General features: G+C 34.3%; 1 protein-coding gene and 1 pseudogene across 1 annotated transcript in view; one reads left to right on the forward strand and one right to left on the reverse strand.

Moving 5' to 3' along the window:
- The first annotated feature begins 927 nt into the window (after positions 1-927).
- The window catches only part of LOC128156142 (uncharacterized), a 68,323-nt gene continuing 44,755 nt past the window's right edge, over positions 928-24,495 (forward strand). The window contains exons 1-3 of the mRNA XM_052818173.1: positions 928-994; positions 2,830-3,090; positions 14,109-14,417. Coding sequence (XP_052674133.1) covers positions 976-994; positions 2,830-3,090; positions 14,109-14,417 — 589 coding nt within the window. The 5' untranslated portion in view covers positions 928-975. The remainder of the gene's footprint in view (positions 995-2,829; positions 3,091-14,108; positions 14,418-24,495) is intronic.
- LOC128156143 (uncharacterized) lies at positions 9,094-11,319 on the reverse strand (annotated as a pseudogene).

Below are 24,495 nucleotides of genomic sequence, written 5' to 3' on the forward strand. Positions count from 1 at the left end.
TTGTGAAAAAAAAAAAAATCATGGGAAACATGTTTATGTCATATTTAGTCATTATCAAATCAATCAATGATCAATCTATCTTAACAGTATTTTCATTTGAACCACATGTTGAAACTGTGTTACTACATGAGAAGAAATTTAGAGAGTTTTTAATATATACATCATATTAGATTTTTATTTTAAATTTTCTTGCACTCAGAGTCAACCCCGAGTAAACCCCAAAAGCAGACCAAGGGTTTAGTTGAGTTCTACTCTCTGTTAGGTTGGGCCTGGTCAGTACTATTTGTTTGTTACTGACTGACTACGCAAGTGATACATTTATTCACAAGAAGTGATGATCTATCCAAATCCATGTAAATGTGTTCTAACATCTCTTATATTTTAATTACTCATGCAGTTGACCTCTTCAAAATTCTCATTTTCACCTTTGACCTAATATAAGATAACCTTCACTGCCATTTTATTCACTTTCATTGTTTAGATGCTACTTTATTTTACATTTACTCTGTCTCCACATAGATTTGTGAAAATCTCCATGCTGCCGTTTTATTCTGCTTCGAACACATCTAAGTGGTGTCATTTTAAAAACAACTCGTAATAATGAAAAGGAAGTGATACTGCATGCGGTTTCAGATTAAAATAATGTGAAATGTCTATGCAAGTAGACAAAGTTAGGCCATGTTTCCAAATAAATACAAATTCTCACCAGCCATACATAGAAATATATGTAGTATTTGGGTGCCACGTTTAAACCAATGAAAGTGTGACATTTCAGCTCAAGGGAAATCAAATATGCATTATTCTCAACATTGTTTTAGCTTTTTGTATATATTTATCATTAACTTATTTGAAAGAAATTAGTGTTGTGATTAATTTGAGATATGCTTGCAATTGCCAATACTGTTTATTTAAGATCAACTTTATTTTCAGAAATGACCTTGGTTCATTGAAGTAAATACAGCCAGACCAAGAAAGATGGCAGGATGTCTAACAGGTTAACTTCATTTTACAATTGTTTCAGCTTAAATTCCAGAATGATATAATTAGATTAGATTAGATGAAGCAGTTGAGCCATTATGATGGCTGCAACAAGTTAAACTTTTTTCTACGTTTTTGTTTATATAAGTAAATAAGTTAAAAATTTTGCAATTTCATGCAATACCAGTAAAATTACATATTTTTACATCATTTTGTTAGTAAATGCCAAAAAGAAATAGTTCATACTACATGGGTTAAAAAGTACACTTGTTTATAACAAAAGACTTGTCCTATATAGGGCCGGTATTGGTATCTGCATGTACTTACAAAAAGAATAAGTATCAATTTTGTTCCACTTCTTGATTTTAGGCCATACACATTAAACCCTTGGGTTCTAGTTCTCATAATGTATAGTGATTGATAAAATTTTTCACAGTCCTTGTCTGAGCAGTATGAGTTATGAATGCTTTTTTACTGTATCTTTAAGTTTGATTTTCAGTTTACTTTTTATGATACGATACATGTACTTTACGTGCTATATTTACATCCAGGGACATATTAGCAACTATCGAAAGTCTCATGTGACGTTATTTCAAAGTTCCCGTTATGCATTAATTTTTTTATTCTATTGAACACATTTACTCAATTAATATCCTTTAAAGAAGAGGAATGCAATATTTTACTTCATTCCCTTATTATGATAGCTAGGATATAATTACAAAGATTAAATTCTTACATACTGGTATTCTTTGTCCACAATGACGTTAAAATCAGGTATTTATTTTCTTTATATCTTATTCTGTTTTGAACATGATAATTCAAAATTTATGAAACAGAACCGAATAAACAAGAAGAAACACTTTCGTTTGCTTTAATCAGAAGCAATGTTTTTACAAGATTTTTTAAATTTGAACCGATTTATTTCACAACGATTGACAAGCAAGTTCTTATATAAATATCTCTTGTTGGTACAGATGTTTTACACGATGTGGTCCTCGATGTAGGAGAAAAATGCAAAATTTGCAAATATTTTCAAAACGTGCATGATATTTTCGGAAGTAAATGTAAACATGGCAGTACAGAAGTTGCTTATCCTGTTAGTGTATATACGTCCTTTTACAACTGCAGTACTTCTCCCACAATTGTACCAATTCCTATAGATGTTCTTGAAAGGCAAATGCATCAGTTTTTGCTCGGCATGATTTTTTTTTTAAGTGGCATCTGTCTTGAGTTACACAGAGTGAATGATTCTTGTCCTCAAACAAAGAGTGCTTACACTAACGTATAGTTCAGGTTGATTGCTTTTACATGTAGTTAAGTATATACTTTTTCCATTGATAATTTTAATCAAAAGAGCAAATGTGCATTTAAGGAAGTAGATTAGTAAATTGTTGTCAGTTTTGTCAGGTGCCTCTAAAAAAATTCTGTCCTAATTTATTACTTTGAACAAAATCTATAAAAATATTTTAGATTTTTTTTGGGACAGGCCAGTCCTGAAGGATATCTAGGCCAAAAACGATTCAAATATATACCATTTTACTAAGAAAACGCTAATTTAGCCATCTTTAAAGATAAATAATAAAATTGCAAGAGCAATATGATAGGTTCAAAATGCAAATTCAAAAAATTTAGAAATATGTATGACAGAAAATATCAATTAAAATGAACTTTGATTTTTAAAGGTATATTTCCCCTATAGGTCAATTCTTTTGTTATATCCAAGTGTACCTTTACCCACCACTTTGGTAAGCTTGATGAGCTGAGTGATATATTGCCCATAGGGCTCTTTTTTTAAAACCAGTTTTGGTATTCCATTAAAATTATCGATAACTAGTTTTACTTTTGTTTTAGGTGACCCTTGCTATCTAATACGTTCATCATTTGTACGCTTGAAAGGAAACTTGATCCCCCACACAACACTAATAGATGAGCTATTAGCCAGCTTTGTGTTAAGTGATGAAGAGAAAGATGACTATAGGAATATAAACCACATCAAATGTGGAAAACTGATAAAGGAAATTCTGAAGAAAGGGAGAGATGCATGTGCAAAGTTTCTCTCCATACTGGAGAATCAAGAGTATGGTTGTTTACAGGAAATGATACACACAACTCGTAAGTATAGGAAAAGATTCTTGATTCACTTAGAGTGTCTCCCAATTCATGCAGTAAGACTGATACTTTGGAATCATTAGATTTTGTGGTGGCTCAATTTTCATGGAATTCTTGGGCACCGCTCACCCACAAATTAACATCCTCCACAAATAAATAAAATAAGACTATAAAATCATATTTCCTTTAGTAAATATCAGAGAATACGCGAAATTACATCCCAATGAACCTGTAAAATTGAAGCAATCCACGAAAATTGCCCCCCACGAATTTTAATGAATCCACAGTACCTCATTTGCACTATCAGGTGGTAGGGAATAGTTTTACATGAAAGACCTGGTCAAAATTTTGAAATAAAGCTGCTAGAACCTGAGGTATAAATTGAGGGATATAAATTGCCAGAATATTTATCATATTCATTTTGTAGGATAGTGGAGCAAATATCCATTTTATTGATTTACATAATTTACATCTACCAAGTATGATTCCCTCTTTATATTAAGTAAATAGATTGCAGATCATATTTCTGTAGAAACAGACAGGACTGAAATCTACACATCCCGTTTATTGATTGCTCAAAACCTTCATCAGCCTTAGAAAAATCAAGGCCTGCACGAAAAAATCATGCTGAAGTCAGACTCAAATTCCCATAGGATACAATTTGGCTGTTTATTTAGCTAACATACTGATGTACATTATACAAATATTGACTGGGGTTGAGGGCAACATTGATAATATTAGCCCCCGAGGGATAAAATATTGCCAGACGTGAAGCAGAGGGCAATATTTTTGTCCCAAGGAGGCTAATATAATCAATGTTGCCTGAAAACACAGTCAACATTTGTTTTGTTATATGAAGAAACAAACCAAAATTTAAGAAAGTAATTGAAAACAGGTCGCCGTAATTTTCTCAGCTCAACAAAAAATTCACAAATTCAATTTTGTGCAAAGTTCATTTCCAAAATATCCTCAGCATCAAACGGTCACTGGTGATATTCCACCGACCGTAAGAATTAACATACAAATGTTCTATCTGATTTTACTTCACAGTAATTCACAAATCCTTATATCCGTGATGATAGCAAACCGTCGCATTGCGCGTCCTTTGTTTACTTGCCTTGACTGACTGTCTATTATGACGTCACCTTGTTTTGGAGTTGCTAAGAGTTAATTACGTCATTGTTTACGAATCAACAAATCAGAGGCGATTATTTGAAATAGAGGGAATGTTCTCTAGATATTATTCCTAGCCGGTCAATATCAAAAAAATATTGACCGGTCAATATTTTTTGGACAAGCTAAAATTACAATTATCGACATTTCGTCTATATAGAGTTATATAGTGAGAATATACTACTGAATATAGCACTAACAGTTATTAAATTTACTTGATTTTACTTTCTTTTTCCAATAGATTTATCAAATTTGTTAATATAAACAATAAAATGCTTTATTTGATGATTCATGTGGGTTATAATGGTACTGATCATTGCAGAAAAAATTTACATTACATGCTAAAGCATAATGTATTTTTATAGCTCATCGAGACAAAGTCACGGGGAGCTTATGCTATACCCTCGGCATCGGTTTCTGTGTCTGGACCTGGTTAAAGTTTTTGTTGCAGGTCCTGTATCTAAGCTATTACGTGTTCTATCTTCACCAAACTTGCATGGATGATGCATCTGGACCTATTTATGGACTTGAAATACTTGAATGCTGAATCTGGGCCATGAATTTCAGATGCTGGAGGACGTTAAGGTTTTTGGAGCAGGTTAAAGTTTTTGGTCCACTGACCAGGTGCCCTTTGATAGCAATTTCTAAGTTACTACTAGTCCTAACTTCACCAAACTTGCATGGATGGTACGTCTTATAATACTGATGCACCTTTCAGGCTTGAATGCTGAATCTGAGCCATAGGTTTTGTTAATCACACACAATCACCAATTCACACCATGTGGTTTTATCATTTTATTTTGTTTGTTTGCCAAGCTATAGGACAGCAATTCCCTTTTCTGTCTTTAATCCATAGTACATGTGCTCAAGTGCTTCCTACACCGTCGTTGAGATTACCAAGAGAAGCATCTGTGAATACTAGCTACCATTTTCCAATCTGTGTGGGGATTCTCTAACTTGGGAAAACACACAATAGATTTCATATCTTTTAACCTGTTTACAACCTTGATCGCATGAAGGAGATCACTGACATTGGCTTCTTTTAACTTGGTACTGAGATCTACCATTTCAAAGGAGAGCTCTGGTCTGGAGGAATTTAATTGTCCAACGAGTTTTCTAGATAAAGTTTGCTCTTCTATGGATAGTATATCTTGTTTTTGTTTGGCTCTTTCTGGATCCATAGTTAAGTTTCTAAGGGAGTGGACGTAGTCTGTATGATCCAAGATAATTTTATCATTTTCTTGATCAATTTGAAATCCCAAGTATTTGAAGTTTTTCTCCTCTACTCTTCCTGCCAAGAATCTTTGTTGTAAATGTGACATGATTGTTTCGAGTGCTTCATTACCAGCATGCAAGAAATCATCGACATGACAACAAATAATGCCATTAAGTTCATGAGTCTGTAGAACAAAGACTGCAGGATCTAATTTGGATTGCTTACAGCCAAGTTTCACAAGTTCCTCTTTCACACTCAAGTAGAACTGTCTAGCCCCATCCTTCAAACCGTACAAACAGTGTCGAAGTTTCCATATAATATCTTCAGAGACTCCACTTTCGATAGGAGGCCTGAGGTAGACGTCACGGCTCAGTTCTTTGCCTTATAGGAAGGCAGACTTGATATCTGTAGTCTTGATGGTCCACTGTTTCTGTGCTGCGATGGTGAGCAAGATGCGTATTGCTGCTTTACTTGGAGTAGGGCTATCCCGTTGTATCATGTCTTGTTATTCGAAACCTCTTGCAACAAGCCTTGCTTTCACTTTGTTGTCTTTTCAGTAATAACCCATCTTGTTGACACTGTTGGTTGGCCTCTGTCAGGAACTTCCTCTTCTTTGGCTGCTTTTATGTTCTTTTGTTTAATTTCTCCCCCACTGATGTCACTAAGATTGACCTCTAGTTCATGGACAGGTGTCTGGTTGTCAAGTACGTCACTGTCAGTATTTTTCCAAGGGAGTCTACTCAAGTCAACACTTTTCCTTTCCTCACTTTCGTCATCCTGAATGTTGTACCAGTTCCTGTTGTTGCCTGTTGCTTTTCCAGCTCTGCTAAGAACAGTTGCTTTTCTCCATTGCTCTTCTGAATCTAATTTATAAATTATTTTATCATTTGCTTTCAGATGAAAATTTCCTGAAGCATTGTCTACATTTCTGACAATTTCCTTATTGGCTATAATTTCTGAAAGCTTGTTTCCATTTTCAGTTTCATTTGGATGGGTATCTTTACGGACACTGCAATGTTCACTTTCAGCAGTTTTCTTAATCTCTTCATTTTCTGTTCTGGAAGGACTGTCATCGATTTTACAAAGCCTGTTTGGTGACACACGCACGAAAACACTACCATGACGTACGAAAACCACTTTACCGTCTTGAAAGATGACTTTTCCCTGTCCTAGCCATCTTTTTCTGCCTTCTCGTTTGTAAAAAACACTGTCACCATTACTGAAAACTTGCTCAGATGCTCTAACTTTACTCCTCAGAGCACGCCGTATTCTTTCTTCTGCTTCTGTTTGAATGTAAGCCTTTCTAGCAGAATGTAAGGCATTCAGATGTTTAGCAAATACCTCACTGGTAATGGTACCCTCAAGTGCTGGTAATTTCTCAGTCATGATATTAGGTAGGTTTGGATTGGTTCCAAAAACAAGTTGATGACTACTGAATCCATTCCACATCTGAAGAGAATTGCGTGCCATATTTGCCCAACAGAGTAGGTAGAGCTTGGCAGTCTTTCTTTCCATATTCCTCTTCAAGCTTGATTAACATGCTATCAGTGATTGCATGGACCCTTTCACACAAACCATTCTGGAAAGGACTCGTTCCTGCTGTAGTACACGTGCGGACATTGAGTATAGACATCACTTCTCTCATTTCGTCTGAGCTGAACTCTCCTCCATTGTCTGTAAATATTGCCCCCATTACTCCAAATACACCTATCCAGTTCCTCATTAACGCATCTATTACTTCATTTGGTTTCTTCCTACTGATGAACACGGATACAGTGTATCGAGACCACATGTCAATGATGTGCAAAATCCATTTGTCATTCCACTTTTTCAGGTCCATTGCAACCTTTTCATTGAACGCTGTAGGCAGAGCAACCACTGGTCTTGGAGGGGTTCTGGCAAATAATTTGCAAATTTCGCATTTTCTCTCAATGTCTGATAATGTTCCATAGTATTCTTCCTTCTAGTTTTTGGCATCTTTCAGGACGGCTACAAGCTTCTTGATCGGTGGATGAGCAAATTGTCTGTGTAATTTAAGAAGTTTCTCCTGAGAAAGTTTTTCACTGGCTTGTGTTTCCTCTTTGCATACATCTGACACTGCTACGGTCTCACACTTATAGATTGGGACACAATAATGACCAGCTGTTGTCAAGTTCAGTGCAATTTCTTTTCCGAAGATTGTGGCTGTAACATTTTCCAAATTCATTTTTACGCCAGCTTTTTTCATGGCATCCTTCGACAGCAGTAAGGGTATATCAGATTCTACAATATCTGTTTGAATTGTTACAGATTTATCTGTTAAAACAGCTGGAATGCTGAACTCTCCGTTGGACTTCAGACAAGTTCCTCCTCCAAACTTAAACACTTTCTTTCTGTCGGAACCCTTTATCTTCTTCCTGTCTTCGCCACCTAATGATTCAATATAGATGTTGAACCATGTCTGACCACAGACTGTACTGCTACATGCACTGTCAAGCACCGCACAATTCTGGGCATCCACACATAAACGAGACATATCTTCCCTCTGAAATCCAGTAAACAGGACTGCATGTTCTGTGTTAAATGTGTTCACTTTAGCCATGTTTTCCCAGCTATGTGGACAGTCTGTAATCATATGCCTGTAAGAGCCACATGATTTACAAGTCAATAGTTTACCATCACTTCCAGTAGGATTTATGTCCTTCTTAAGTCCTCCCTGCCTTTGACCAGATGGTGCTTTAAATGGAGTGTATTCTGTCTGACGATATCCCTGCTGCTTCATGCTATCATAGGCTCGACCACGAACACCAAGTCTACCGCCAGAAAATCCAGGATGATGAGCATTATTCCGTACATACCCAGCTGCCAGCAAGGCTTCCTCATTCTCAGCAAGGAAAGCAGGCTCTAACTTAATGCTTGGTCCTGATGAATGAGAAGTACCAGAGTCACACACTTCACCTTTGAACTTTTTCAAAGAGCTTTTCGCTTGTTCGTATAAAGTCGCTTTCTCATCATAGTTCATCCCTGTCAACACAATCATGGTCTCCTCTTTTGAAATATTAGCCCTGCGTAGTAGTTTAAAGGCCAAGATTTCAGGTGGCAATTTCATCTCCTTTTTCTCTTTCTTCCTATATTTTGCATCAAGCACTTATATATTCCACAATAGCTTGACTCTCTGCTCGTCTATAATCCTCAAAATCCTCAAACTTTGTTAAGCTGTCTGCCAGATCATCCTTTGCAAGGTGTTTATCAAGAAATTCTATCAAAGTTTCTAGTCCTGTTTCCTTCTTTAGGTCTTCCAATTTAATTTAATCAAACACTTTTTCTCGAATTTTAGAGTCGTCATCTTCTGGTAGAGTTAAAGCAATTGCTACTCCCCTTTTTTTCTTCTCTAGTTCTGTAATCTCTTTCCATGCAAGTAATTCTTGTTTGAACAGCTCGTAAGATTTAGACTGACTGTATTATGGGGGGTTAATTTTTGTTGCCATTATTCTATCTATTCCAATCCAAGGAATTCACTTTGAAATACTGGAAATATAATCACTCACAGTTTTAAGTCTTCATTCACAAACTTTGGATTCTTCTCTCTCCTTTGAAAAGCCACGCTCTGCTACCATTTGTAGCTAGTCCACCTAAAATTTAAAAATAAAATTTTCTTCAGTAAACTTGCAAAACCTTGTTTCTTTGTCCATACCTTGACTAGAACTAAACAGCTTTTCATTGGTTGATGGTTAATAAATATGCAAATCATCTATATATGTTGGTCAAATTAAATTGGCCTTGTGACCAAAGGGTAATAACTCCTACTCTTTATAATAGTAAAATTACCTATGAAAGACAACTCCTCTTTTTATAGTCTTTTTCAAATGTAGGAATGATCCAATCTAGTTGCTGCGTCTAAAATAAATGAAATACCCGTTATGTGTTTTTTTATAAATAAAATGTAATAATATTTAATATAACCCAATAGATACATTTAACATTATACTACCTTTAAAGAATAAATTTCCGTCCTCAATGTCTTTGTTTATTTCTTGTTCCGTCAAGTCAAACACACTGCTGTCTGTCTTTTCTTAATCGTTCCAATACAAAACCTGAAATATTTAATTAATTGTAATGTCTGTCCTTATGAAATGATATTATGAATATTAAAATCAAAAATTTAATTATAAATCCATTTTTTATTTTTTTTTTAATATGACTATGAACACATACACAAACATTTATACACAAACACTGACGTAGACAAACAAAAACATGAAACATTGAACAGTTTACTAAGTTTTAAATATCTTTTGGATTCAGTGTAAAACTTAATTACTCTTTTATTATTACTCTTTTATTAAGTTTACATAAAATTTAGTAACATATGAAATTGATATATATCAAAACACATTAAGTAAGTAAAATGCTCACCATTGTACCATTCATGATTAATGAATTATATATCTGAGTAAATATGCTATAACTTTTAATGACGTTTTACATAAAGTAATAGTAATTATTTGTATTGGTTAGGGGAGTAGGATGCCATTTACACCATTTTTGTAAGAATCATGCAGTGCAATTTTGTGACTAAATTACTTTAAAAACTCCATTAGCATGGCTTAATATTTTCCCCTCCCACTGAACATCTTCGCCATCTTCGGACCAGGTATGTACAATCTCTCTACTGAGCAGGTCCATGGGAGAAAAGGAGGTTTCGCAGACAGGTGTTTCAGTATTTTCTTTACGTAAATTCATTAACATTAGCAGATTGTTTCTTAGTGTTCCCTCGTCAAATAGTTTTCCTTTTTTGCTAAAATTTAATAAATGTTTATGTTGTTTACTAATTTGAAATACTTTCTTATGGATGTTAATTTGTTTTTTCAAGGATGACAATCTGTCTTTTTTGGTTTTAATTTTTTGGAGTTCACTATCAATTTTACTTTCAGTGTCCCACAGTCCTTCTTCTCTGATGTGGTCTATGACTTTGTCAAGTTCGTCTTCTTTTTTCTTCTTCTTTCTTTTTATGTCCTCTTGTTTTTCTTTTAAGTTCGTGAGGTGTTTCCTTAATAAAGTCTGTTTTCTGTGTTTCTCTAAGGTCATAAATGTTCTGTTTTTTTTTCATGGTTTGTACAGTGATTTTTTTTTTTCTCTTCCTCACTTTTGTTATTGAACCATTCTGAAGTTTTGTTGTTAACATATAATAGTTTACTTTCCACAGTATTATTTGATGACATTGAGGATGATTGTACATGATAATCAACCTGTCCCATCAACTGTTCTACACAAATATTGCTTGTGGGACAGGATGAACACTTAAAATCTAAATTCTTTTGTACATTAAAATATTTACCATCTTTTAAAAAATCAGCAAATAGTTTTTCTACTTTGGTTTTCAACACAACACATAAACGTTTGATAAAAACACATGTTAAGTCATCATTAATAGGATATGTAAATAAAAATTCAGAAACAGTATCTTCTAATTCTGGTCCTTCAAATAGTCTAATTTTCTGTCTTAAAGCCAATATAGGTTCTTTTGCACATAAATCTAAAACATGTAGAAATCTTTTAAAAACTGACCCCATTGATAAAATATTGTTCACCTCCTTTGTTTTTAACCAATATGGTCCTGTAAATAATTTACATAAAATACCAAGTGCTCTTAAAATTGTTAAAATACATTTGTTTTGTAATGATAAAACAATAACATTCTGGACAAAATTAAAAGAACTCTTTGATGATAAAATGTATTGAAGTAAAAGTTTGTGTATAAAAAAAGTACCAGCAGCATTATAAAAACAAACATTAAAACGATTTCCTCTTATATTCATTAAAGGAATTCTATCAATGCCCTGGCTTTTAAAATATAAATGAGAAATGTTTGGATCGCCAGGGCCATCTTTAAAAAAAAATTTGGATACACACCTTAAAATAAACATGGTAAATGGCTCTTTAGTAGAGCTGTTGTGTCCATCAAAATTAATATTTAGCTCTTTTTCAATATGAAAAATTTCTTCCAAACAAACCTCAGAAAATTGAAGAAGGGGATGTACTGAACATTTAAAAGATTGAACATCATGAGATATATCTTCACATAAAATATTGTTAACCTTCTGTTCTGTAGAACTCCTATCTGTCATAAAACATGAAACAGAATTAAAAATTTGATCTTTCTCCCTCTCATTATTGACAATATCATTAAAAATCTCATTGGTAGCACTCACATACGTCTCTCCCTTCCCATCACTCACTTCTCTCACACCTGCTGTCAAAACTTTCTCCCCAGTACTAATTTGAACTGCATAAAAATGATGTCCTTTTTTTGTAGTTGCATCTCTATGCATTGTAATGTTACTACTGTTTAAAAGTTCTTCATTCAAATGACATCTACTTAAAACACCCATTTCACTCGTTAAAACAGACGCAGTGCTCTTACTTGGTAATTTGTTTACACTTATATTAAAAATATCTAAAACAGCTTCTAAAACAGAACCAATATGGTGAACACCAATATTTCTACTTCTAAAAAAATAATATAGATTTCTTAATTTATAATTATATGGACAACCTTTACCATTTTCTTTGAAATCTAAAACTTTCTTTACATGTACATAATCATCTTCATCTGCTACAATGTCATCTTTTTCAGCGATCAGATTGTCGATTTCACATTTGAGTTCTTCAATATAAGTATTTAGAGTGTTGCACTGAACTCCTTTGTCAACTTTATTATCTTTTTCTTGTTGTTCCTTCCTCTTATATACATTCACTTTTTCTTCCAGTTTCCTCACCTTTTCTTTGGTTCGTTTCATTTTCTGGTTAATTTCTTTAATTCTATAGCCTCGGATTTTTTCCTTAAGTTTAATATTTTCCTTCTTGAGCTGGGATATGATAATGTCTTGTTCAGTTCTTGTTGTTATTTTTTCAGTGTCTGTTTCTGACGGTACACATGTGCTTGCTGGTTCTTTATTGGTTTTTGATGGACATTTGAATTCTTTCCTCTTATATTGCTCATATATCGATTTCTTACTTATAGATTTATTGAGTCTTTCAAATTCTTTGATAATTTTTTTAATTTTCCAATGTAAGCTGCTTTTATTTATTTGACACGAATCGATGTGCAGAGTTTGGCAGATTTCTTTATGGACACCATTCATGGAACCATTATGTTTTTTATATATTTGAACAACCTTTTCATTGGTCAAAGACATTGTGATAACGTGTGATGTTATAGAAAAAGAATTTTACCACATATACGCTGTTTGAAGTTAATAAAAGCATCATTAATTTGTGATGTGACGTACACAAATACACATAGACATAGACAATGTACAAATACGTAGACACACAACATAAAACACATATATCTATATCTGTAAAATTACATGTAGTAGGAATTTTGTTAATCCATCAAAAATTGTTTAATATTTCTGTAATGAATAGTGTACTTTCATGAAACATATAGAAGTTTAGCTTCAAAACATATGCATATGAATGTTCAGTTGTACGTGTACTACATTTATGAAAATGCTTCATACTACATGTATCATACAAATATTACAAGATATTAAATAAATTGACTTACATTATATGGAAAATTCTTTTCTTGAAATGGAAACTGTCCTTGACAAGCCTAAAAGAACATACAAATATTAAAAACAGACTATAACAAGGGGGAGGTAATAAAATGCAATTATTGATATAGGGAAACGTTTAAACTGTTATCGCAGAAAAGCGCAGCATTTAAAAAAAAAATCTTTCGCACGGATACGTAGGTATATATTAGTAGAAGTTCATATGATATCCAACTAATTCCAATCTATGAGCAAATAACTATAAACTGTAAAAAATACATCACTGGTAACGAAAACAATAATTGTATTTTACTGTCACACATTGTGTTATCCAAATTTATTTCACTTTAAAAGTATACAAACAAAGTAAACATTAGTCTTTATCTATTCAACTCATTAAATCCAGTTGTCATTGTTCTAATTTATACTTACAGATAAAATTTTTGATATCGCCTATCGTGGTCGTCTCTGACCATCAAATATGGCCGTCAGGTCACAAGTAAGAGTTACCGTTCTTACAATAAAATGGCGTTAGCTGGACTAGCTACCATTTGTTAATCACACACAATCACCAATTCACACCATGTGGTTTCATCCATTTAATATAACCAAAACTAACTCCCCAAACTGGAGAGTTACAATAACATAATGGAAAGAGTTATGAGAGTTATCTAACTTTGCATATAGATTAACAGGTTTTAGATGCTTGATGAGGTGAAGTTTTTGAACAGATCATACGTTTGATTAATAATTGTACTATTTCAAACCTGCATAGTTGAATTAACTATAATATAAATGAATCGCAGAGGTAGCTTCAGATGCAGAGTCTGATCTTCATTATCAACCCTGGATGCTAAAAAAATCTACTACATGTACCTCACTCAAACCTGGTTCATAGATGTGTTTGTTGTTAAATGATATAACATGATTCCTATGATATAGTTGTGTATGATATGATACAGTGTTGTTTCATATGAAACATTATAATATCATATATCATATTGTAAAATATTATATGATACGATATGATAAGTTTCTGTTATTTTTAATGATAGTATGCTGGTTGTAAATACTTTCAAATAATTTTTCAGCTTTAGATGAAGATGAAAGCTTTCCAAAAGAGCACTTGAGAAATCACAGGACTTTGTTTCTTGAAGAACTAGAACCTTCCAAAACAGCTGACTATCTCTTACAGTTTTATGTGTTTAGCATAGATACTCATGATGAAATAGAGAAAGAAAGCTTAAGGCTGAATAGGGCACAGCTGGTACTTCATCATCTCTCTGAAAAGTCTCCTAAATGTCTTGACATCTTTGGGCAAGTTCTGAAACTTTCCCAACAAGACTATATCATAAGAACACTCTATGAGCAAGAGGGAAGAAATTCCTTAACACCTAAAGGTAAGAGTCTGGGTTGTTAATTTGTGTTTTTAACATTAACTTATTTTCCCACTGAAGTCAAGCTAGAATTAAACAAATGCATGCAACTGTAAGAAAAGTGATATGCCCATGAATTTTACTATGTAGCAGATCAAGATATTTTGATACTATGGTTTTAGGTATTTTCCTGTGCAGCAAGTCTGCTGTCATGCTATGGTATTTGATTCTGTTTTTACAATTTAGGGCCAGAAATGAGTTTTTATTGTTAGAAACTAGAAAAAGTTCTTCTGAAAGAGTGATCTTTCTTTTTACAATGTATGTTCAAAAATTAAGAATGACCTTTACCTATAACCTTCAACATTTTGATTGTGATCTGTTTGTAATTTAATTCATTGATTCTCTTACATAAAATAAGTGCTTTTGTTTTATAAACACCCCCACCCCCAAATTTGGTCATAACCATAAGACTGTATACTCTAGATTCTTTTTCTTATGCAAGTATTTAATTCGGCAAGTCAACCATTTTGCATCCATTTGCAAGAAAATAAAATTGCGAACGCGGAATTTTTATCATAATTTTCTTTGTGTACATCTGTCTGTGGAATAAAAGCGAGATTAAAATATCCGCAAGATGTGCTACGCGCAATCTTATGCAGATATTAATTCCTGGCGTTTAATTAAGAATTTACTGTACTATACATAGAGCATTGTCAGAAACTCAGTTAATTACGTATCGTTACTCTCTCCATCACCCATGGGTCAGTTTAAACTTTGATCAACGCTTGATTTAGTAAGCAAATATTTATAAATATCATCCAATTAGTTGTTACATAAGTGGAGCTCTTCTGTTTCGGGTACAATACCTTATATCATTTTTATACACATTTAATTATTCGCCAGAAAATTTTTAAAACTTGTTTTTACTTTTCTAAGGTAAATACCAAAAAAGAGAAAGTTTATGTATCATAGACATTGCTCTATGTTCACATTAAAACATACTGTTGTTTTAATATAAAAAAAAAAGCGATCAGTATCAAAAGTCTTGAAAACATACAAGTACAGATTTTTAAATTTTTCATCTATTAGAGCCAAAAGTTGGCATTTTGTTTGGTTTTCTTCTTTTATATTTCGTCCTCTTTTAATACTGGTTATTTTATTGAATTTCAGTAGACGAGGGTATTAATATACTATTTTTATAAAATCATTAATTATTGTCCACATAACACTAAGCAGGAAATGAACATCGCTTTTGAAATGGCATTGAAAATATAACAAACACTAGCACCAAAAAATTTTTTGTTTTGTGCTAATCATTCTGATGAGTGTCCCGGCTGAAGAAAATTTAAAAACGCATTCTACTTAATATTAAATGTTGTTCCAAACCAGGGGGTATCAGCTGCTTTTCATTCAATAAGACATAACTCACCTCTCTTTTGAACAAGATGAAATATGGCCTCATAAGCAAAACCTTTTTAGCTCACCTGAGCTAAAAGCTCAAGAGAGCTATTCTGATCACATTTTGTCTGTCGTTTGTCCGTCTGTCCGTCTGTCTGTAAACTTTTCACATTTTCAACATCTTCTCAAGAACCATTGGGCCAATTTCAACCAAACTTGGCACAAAGCATCCTTAGCCTAAGGGGATTCAAAGTTGTGAAAATTAAGGACCACGCCCTTTTGCAAAGGGAGATAATTAGGAATTTATGAAAATTTTCGAGAAATTTTCAAAAATCTTCTTCTCATGAACCATAAGACCAGGAAAGCTGACACTTGTGTGGAAGCATCCTCAGGTAGTGAAGATACTAAATTGTGAAAATTATGACCCCCGGGGGTAGGGTGGGGCCACAATGGGGGGTCGAAGTTTAACATATGAATAAATAGAGTATATCTTTAAAAATCTTCTTCTCAGAAACTAATCAGCCAGGAAAGCTGACGCTTGTGTGGAAGCATCCTCAGGTAATGTAGATTCAAAGTTGTGAAAATCATGACCCCTGGGGGTAGGAAGAGGCCACAATGGGGGGGTCGAAGTTTAACATAGGAATATATAGAGTAAATCTTTAAAAATCTTCTTCTCAGAAACTAATTGGACAGGAATGTTGACACTTGCGTGGAAGCATCCTCAGGTAGTGTAGACTCAAAGTTGTAATCAAAGTACTGAAGTACTGAAAGCCGGGCTCTTTTTGGTGTGTCTTTATGCATATTGTGTAGTAAAGACTGAAAATCTCTCTCTCTCTCTCTCTCTCTCTCATGCTTTTAATGTCGGCAAAGCATCAGAGAGCGACCAAATTTTGTAAGCGGCTATAAACAAAAAATATGTCTGTCTAGTAGAAGTTAAAATGTTGAACAGTTGCTGCCTTGAATTTTGCAACAAGCATTATATATTCAATCCCCATTTCTTCATCGTGCAGCAAATTAGTTCTTGGAAATTCATGCGCATTGTATGTGTCCAAAATGCATAGTTATGTTTTAAAAACACGTTATTAATAAGAAAACTAAAAACGATAGACAATTCATTCGAAATTTAAAAAAAAGAAACAAAATGCCAACACTTTTGACAAAACGTGGCTCTTTCTGTAACTATTTGGTATAGCGGAAGTCTACCTTGACGCTGTTTGGTTTTTTGTTTACTTGTGCTATTTATAGTAACATTGGCAATTTGCCTGCCTATAGCCAGGACTCTGCTTTCAGCAGAGCCCGGCTAAAAATCATGACCTCTGGGGGTAGGGTGGGGCCACAATGGGGGATCGAAGTTTTACATAGGAATATATAGAGTAAATCTTTAAAAATCTTCTCCTCAGAAACTAATCAGCCAGGAAATCCGAAATTTGTGTGAAAGCATCCTCAGGTAGTGTAAATTCAAAGTTGTGAAAATCATGACCCCTGGGGGTAGGAAGAGGCCACAATGGGTGATTGAAGTTTTACATAGGAATATATAGAGTAAATCTTTAAAAATCTTCTTCTCAGAAACTAATTGGACAGGAATGCTGACACTTGCATGGAAGCATCCTCAGGTAGTGTAGATTCAAAGTAGTGAAAATCATGACCCCTTGGGGTAGGGTGGGGCCACATCCTCAGGTAGTGTAGAGTCAAAGTTGTGAAAATCATGGCCCCTGGGGGTAGTGTGGGGCCACAACGGGGGATCGAAGTTTTACATAGGAATATATAGAGTAAATCTTTAAAGATCTTCTTCTCAGAAACTAATCAGCTAGGAAAGCTGAAACTTGTGTGGAAGCATCCTCAGGTAGTGTAAATTCAAAGTATGTATTATGTATTATTGTACATTGTCCAGATAGTTTGTATTAAGACTCCATTACGCTGATTTTATCATACCTATTGTTTCTCAGGTGAGCGATGTGGCCCATGGGCCTCTTGTTTTAAATGTGAGCACAGAAATGAAAGATCATACATAGTTTTCCATTTACCTGGGAAAAAAAATGAATATGAGTTTCCACAATTCAAAATGGTACATGAATACATTTTCAATATGCTTTGTATTCACTAAAACTTGTAGTAGCTCACAATGCCTTGCAACTCATTCATTGATTGGTCTGTCAATAAAAGTAAACAGATTGCTAATTAAGTATGCAAAGCTATGCAGACGTCACAAAATCCAGTAGTTTCAATAAATACTGTAATGAACAAGCGTTTAAAGCGTTTAAAAGCGACTTGTTCATTGGACCAATTTACTCAGCATGTTATATAGCCACCAATCAACTTGCATGCTTCAATATGAGTGTCAACTTTAAAACTGTCCCAGAGGTGAATGAGAGATGAACAGCGAGTAATTAACCATGGTTTTCCGACAACAGGTCACAATGTACATAGAGATTCCCCTGTAAAATAGAAGATTGATCTTATTTTATTTATAATATCAAAGGTCAAAGACAACAGACCCTACTGCTATAACCCATTTATTTAGTTTTCCTACTTTTATGGCTTTAACTTTTGACCTTGAACTTTAGCTTTGGACACTTCTTCAACATTGTACCATAGACCAGACCAAACAGTTCAGAAAATTTACATACAGAAACAATTCTTTGAAGCTACATGTACATTGTAGTTTACAAATATTTAAGGTGGTATGGGATACTTCCATGTTGTGACGTATTGTTTATTGAAATAAACAATAAAATTAAGTGCAGTTAATATATAAGTAGTTTCTTTCCCAATATTGTCATCTAACAGCGTAGCGCAGTGACTTAGAGGGTTTACTACAAATCTATAAGTCATGAGTTCGAATCCCACTGTGGGTTTTACAATTTTTACCTTTCAAAATATTTCTAAAAGCTATTTTTTGGTTAGATATTGTAAAATTTGAAAATTCTAAACCGGTGAAAGTATTTCAATTATAATGTACTTTAATCCACATTAATATCGACAGATGTCCCATACCACCTTAAGTTGAGTAAAAGCATTATACAAGACATCCCACTAAGGGGAAGATAAATATATATTTTAATTCAAATCATGTGCAGTTTTAAGCTCACCTGAGCTGAAAGCTCAAGTGAGTTTTTCTTATCACTTTTTGTTCCACCTTCGTCTGTCTGTCCATCTGTATACTTTTTACATTTCTGACTTCTCTAAAACCACTGGGCCAAATTTAAATGAACTTAATACAAAGCATTCTTATGGGAAAGGGATTCTAAATTATTAAAATAAAGGGCCAAACCCTTTTTAAAGGGAGACAATCACCATGAGGATAGGGTGTGTGTCTTTAAAAATCTTGATCTCAAGAACCACTGCATCAGAAATGCCAATATTTATATAAAAGCTTGTATATATAGTGAAGATTTCAAAGTGTAAAAATTTGACTCCTAGACCAAAATGGGGCCTCAGGCGGGGTTCAAAGTTTACATACATAGGAAATGTTTTAAAATCTTCTAAAGAAGTACAATGCAACAGTTTGGGATAATACTCTGCATATATCCTTGGCTTTTGTAGATTCAATACTTTTAAAATAGTGACGCCTGGAATAATACTGGAGACCCAAGATGGATTCAAAGTTTAACATATAGTAAAGTGCAAAAAAATCCGGATTTCAATTTAAGTGGTTTTATTTTTCAATTTGCAAAACTATCATCATTTTGAAACAAATGAATGAATATAGAAGTTCAAAATGCATAATGTCAATAGTCAGTCAGACCCCCGTGTCGCTCTATACACTAAGCGATGCGTCGTTGCATACTGTCTATCAAACTGTCTATATAGTTCTGATCCAGACCCATCCACGTTTCCATGATTGTAACTTTCCAGTCCTTGATATTTTCTGGCTGAATTTTTTCCACATGATCTTTCATGATCTGCCAAACATTTTCTATCGGATTTAAATCCGGGGAAGCAGCAGGCCATTCCATTACGGTCATGTGATTCTATGTGAACCAGTCACGGGTATAGGCTGCAGTGTGCGGTCTAGCGTTGTCCTGTTGTAAAACATACGGTAAATCGTTTGTCACAATATTAGACAACAGTAATCCCTCCCCTAAAATATCACAGTACTTGATTGCAGATATTTCCATTCAAAGAAACAAGTGGAGTTATACCCAACTTGCTTATTCCACCCCACACAGTAACAGCTGGTGAAAATTTCGGCACCATTTTTTGACAATGTCCAAATTTTGACAACCTTTTCCGAGTACATCTGTAGAACTGAAATCAACTTTCGTCCGTAAAAATCACATTATCAAAATTGTAAATCTGATGAGCGATACACCATGCCTCTCTTTTACGCATGTGCTCTGCGGTCATTAGTGGCACCTTTTGCGGCACAGATTTAAAATAATACTGCGAGCCAGAGTCCGGCCCATAGTCCATTTTGACACTAACGCTGATCCTCTTCTTGCACATTCATTGGCAATTTGCTGTGCTAACCATTGCGGATGAGAAGCAGCAAGTTGTGCAGCCCGTCGGTTGTCATTCATGTCAAAAATTTTCTTCCTGCCAGATCCTGGACACCGTATCTCGAACTTCCCTTCACGAAATCTTTTCAAATTGTCATACACTGTAGTCCTTGGTATGTTTGTTATTTCACAAAGTTTTTGTGCCGAAGTGATTCCACTTTCATAAAGATTAAGAAGACATTTTCTGTTGTCAATTTCTGACATCACTGAAGCCCGGAAACTTATCGTCTGCTGAAAGCGTCATTACGTGACATCACATAGATACAAGGGGAATAACTCTAAAAGCATCCTATTCATTTTTCTATGTGAAAATTTTTAAAAGAAATTATCTGCTTTAAATATTATGCATGCATAAGGTCTAGAAAATAAAATCCGGAATTTTTTGCACTTTACTATAGAAGTATATATGGAAAATGTTTGAAAATCTTCTTCTCGAGAACTGTAATGCTTCAATTTTTCGAATTAATGTATTGGCATCCTAAAATAGTGTAGATTCTAAATTATAAAAGCTGTGACCCTCGATCTAATACTGGCGCCCGAGAAGGGGTCCAAATTTTAACATAGAAATATAGAGGGAAAATGTTTAAAATTCTTTTTCTGGAGATCTAGATGCTTCAGTTTGTGAGATTACTAGGCAAGCTTCCTTAAATAATGTAGATTCTAAATTAATAAAGCTGTGACCACCAGACTAATACTAGGGGCCCTTGAGGGGTTCAAAGTTTAACATAGAAATAAATATGCAAAATGTTCTTTTTGAGAACTACAAAGCTACAGTTTGTTAGATTACTATGCAAGCATCCTAAAATTGTGTAGATTCTAAATTGTTAAGGCCAAATATTAACCACGGACCAATACTTGGGCCCAGAAAGGGGTTAAAAGTTTAAAAATAAAATAGCATATGTTAGGAAATAGAATGTTACCAGGAACTGTAATTTTTCAGGTTAGTGATGTGGCCCATGGGCCTCTTGAATAATTGTTCCATTCTGATTCATTTTTTGTAAAATTCAACTAAAGCAAAGTAGTATAAAGAAGCATGAAAGAATTGCTTCACTGATTTTGACAATTTTGAGATAAATAAGTTTAATGTCTGCATAAAATTTTGACATGCAATTATATTGTATTTAACATAGTAAGGCTTAATTAATAGTAAGTTATGACTTCCACCAGACAAAATTGTTGCTCAGGTGAGCGATCTTGCCCATAGGCCTTTTAATGAGTCCATCTCGTACAACTTCATATGTGTAGCTGATCGATAGTTTTAATTTTAAGTGGCTTCATAGTTCTATGTAATTTGAATTATCTTTAAGAAGAAGCATGCTGTTTGTATTGTAAACCTATTCACTGGCTATGAGGACGATAGCAAGTTTATTATCCCAGAGGCAATTATTATTTCATGAGGCAAATGAGGGGAACAATAAACTTGCTATTGTCTGAATAGTCAGTAAATAGGTATGTCATGATGTTTCATTTTGAGTAACATATGTTTAGAGTTAACTCATGCCAGATGACAGTTAATTAGCAAGGGTCAGTCTGCTTTGCTTATTATCCCCAGTTAGTCAATGTAATTGTTCGGAGTTGTCCTAGCTTTTGAGTTATTATCATGAGTACTGTACATCAAATATATTTAATAATTATCTTTTAGATTATAAATACAGTTTGAAATTTATTCAAGTCAGTCAGACACTTTTGGCCACTACCTCATGTTGCTTATGTCTTTATACTGACTATCTAGTTGACTGTCCACCAGTCTGTCAGTAAGACTTAGCAACATCAAGCTAAATTTCATTCTGACTCATTTTGGCCACTACCTCATGTTGCTTATGTCTTTATACCGACTATGTAGTCTGTCTGTCAGTAGACTAAGCAACGTTGAGCTAAATTTTATTCTGACTCATTTGGCATTTCAAAAAATAATTATTTTTATCCGGTTCTATTTGACTTTATTTTATTTGATTATTGCTGATATTTCATAGTTAATTCAAATCACTTGATCAATAAATTGTGAAACCTGCCTTCGAGTTAAAGCTCTATGCATATTTGACTTAGAGGTCAGTTGAAGCCTAATGACTATAGGCTGTCCTCCTGTCTCTTGGGTTGGGGCTATACGAGTTAGTTCCACTTATCCTATGTTGCCTTTTCCCCCTTGGTGACAGATGTGGTGGAGAATCCGGGTATGCATAGTTGCTTTATACTATAGCTGGAAGGCACAGTCCATAGACAGGATAGCTTAGTTTATAAAGGTACTTCCATGATTGAGATGAAATAGAGCCAGACATTTCCAAATGGGAGTCACACACTACTGAAAGATAAGTACAACTTTGTTGATTAGATTCTTCACTTTCAATTGTGTAAGAAGCAAAAATAATTTAAGTTCATTTCATCTCTGAATTCTATGTTGATTGCTTACAGAAATGTAAATGACATGCGAATTTTTGTCCATCTTGGCTTCCATGATACTGACTACTCTCATAGTTTCAGACTACAAACTTGAAGTCAGTCATTGGACAAAGGGATGGTACTGACAGAAGAAGAAATGCTCTCAACTCTCCTGCATGACCCAAGGGCCACCAAAATTACAGTTCCCTGCAGCAATAGAGAGGAACTTTGTAGAATACAATGACAGTGGAGCCAACACCAATTACAGCGATTGCAGTTTAATGCAGACATACAAGAATCATCCATAACTTGTGCTATTGATCTCTAAAGAAGTCTTTCCTGTTCTTGGAGAAGTTATGCTGGAAGTAACTTTCGGAAATGTGCATCTCTCAAAAGTTATCAAAATTCATGTCAGCATGGAACTTTCAATATTATGTCACGTTTGATATCAGTGTAATATTACTTTAATCATGCCTGACCAATTGCAAAGAAAATCTGCTCTAATTTTATATTACTCTTTTCAAAACAAACTTGTTTAGTACAAAGTAGATCCAAGATATGGTATGAGTGCACGCATATTGTTTCTTATATACGTTATTTTAGACTTAAGTGAAAAGAATTATTTATCTCTTTCATGCCATGAATTTCTTTCCAAAGGTTACATTTATACAATGTTGTGTATTCACATTCTTGTTTCTTTATAGCACATGTTTTTATTCTTTCTCAGACATGTTGGATAACATATCTATGCTTAAACTTTTCAATATCATGTTTGAAGACAAACATTTACAAGCAGGGGGAAATATGTCATGGTGTGTCATTTTGAGTAACATATGTTTTAGAGTTAACTCATGCCAGATGACAGTTAATTTGCAAGGGTCAGGTTGTGACAATTGGTGGAGAATCCGGGTAATTAACCCGGGGGTATTGCATTTCCTGTCTAATACCTAGATCCCAGTACCTCAGCTCTACCACTGTGCAAGCAGTTAATTCCCCTAATATCGCGCACCATGTGCGACATAACATGCTACCTTTGCAGAGTTTTAATCTACAAAGGACACCTGACAAAGTGTAAAGCTATGAGTAAGCGCTGTTTCAAATGCCAGAAAATCGGCCATCTTTCAATGCAGTGCCGCAATTCTTGTATCGGAACAGCGAACGTAATGGTTATCAAAAGGAAATCAACTCATAAGAGAGAGCGCGATCAAAAACGCTGGACCATGTTCAGGGCATGACATGAGGATGTCATCAAATTCCCACTCTTTAATGTTTCTGACGCAGAACTTATTTCTTTCTTGAAAGTGTCAAGACCGACAGATTCGGACCAGAAAAAGGAAAATACAGTTTCAAAGAAGATTTTAGCCTTATAGGAACTGAATAATAAGCAGCAGAAAAATCTGGAAATATTTGAACAAAAACTCTCAACATCATGGAAGAAGAACAAAGAAAACATGGCCAGAATACAAACACAAGTTTTGACGCTGGAAGAAAAAACTTGAAGATGCGCTGACGAAAAATAAGGTCTTTGAAAAGAAAATCTCAAGAAAGGATGTCAACATTCTTAAACTGGAAAGTGATATTCAATTGCTTATGGATCTGAGGACCAAGGAAGGACAAATAAACGTGCTGAGATTTGCGCCCCCTTTTGTACTAATTCCAAATTGGAAAAGGAGTGTGGAGACCAACACAGAAACTCTACATTTAACGGAGGCTTCATCTCAAACAGAGACACAACGAACACATAAAGGACAGAACCACCGCACACGGTCATCTGCAAATCAACAATGCCATGCATGTGTTAAGTATCGAGACAGTCATACACCTCCAAG

The sequence above is a fragment of the Crassostrea angulata genome, chromosome 7 (genome assembly GCF_025612915.1).
Source record: "Crassostrea angulata isolate pt1a10 chromosome 7, ASM2561291v2, whole genome shotgun sequence".
Taxonomy (NCBI): Eukaryota; Metazoa; Mollusca; class Bivalvia; order Ostreida; family Ostreidae; genus Magallana; species Magallana angulata.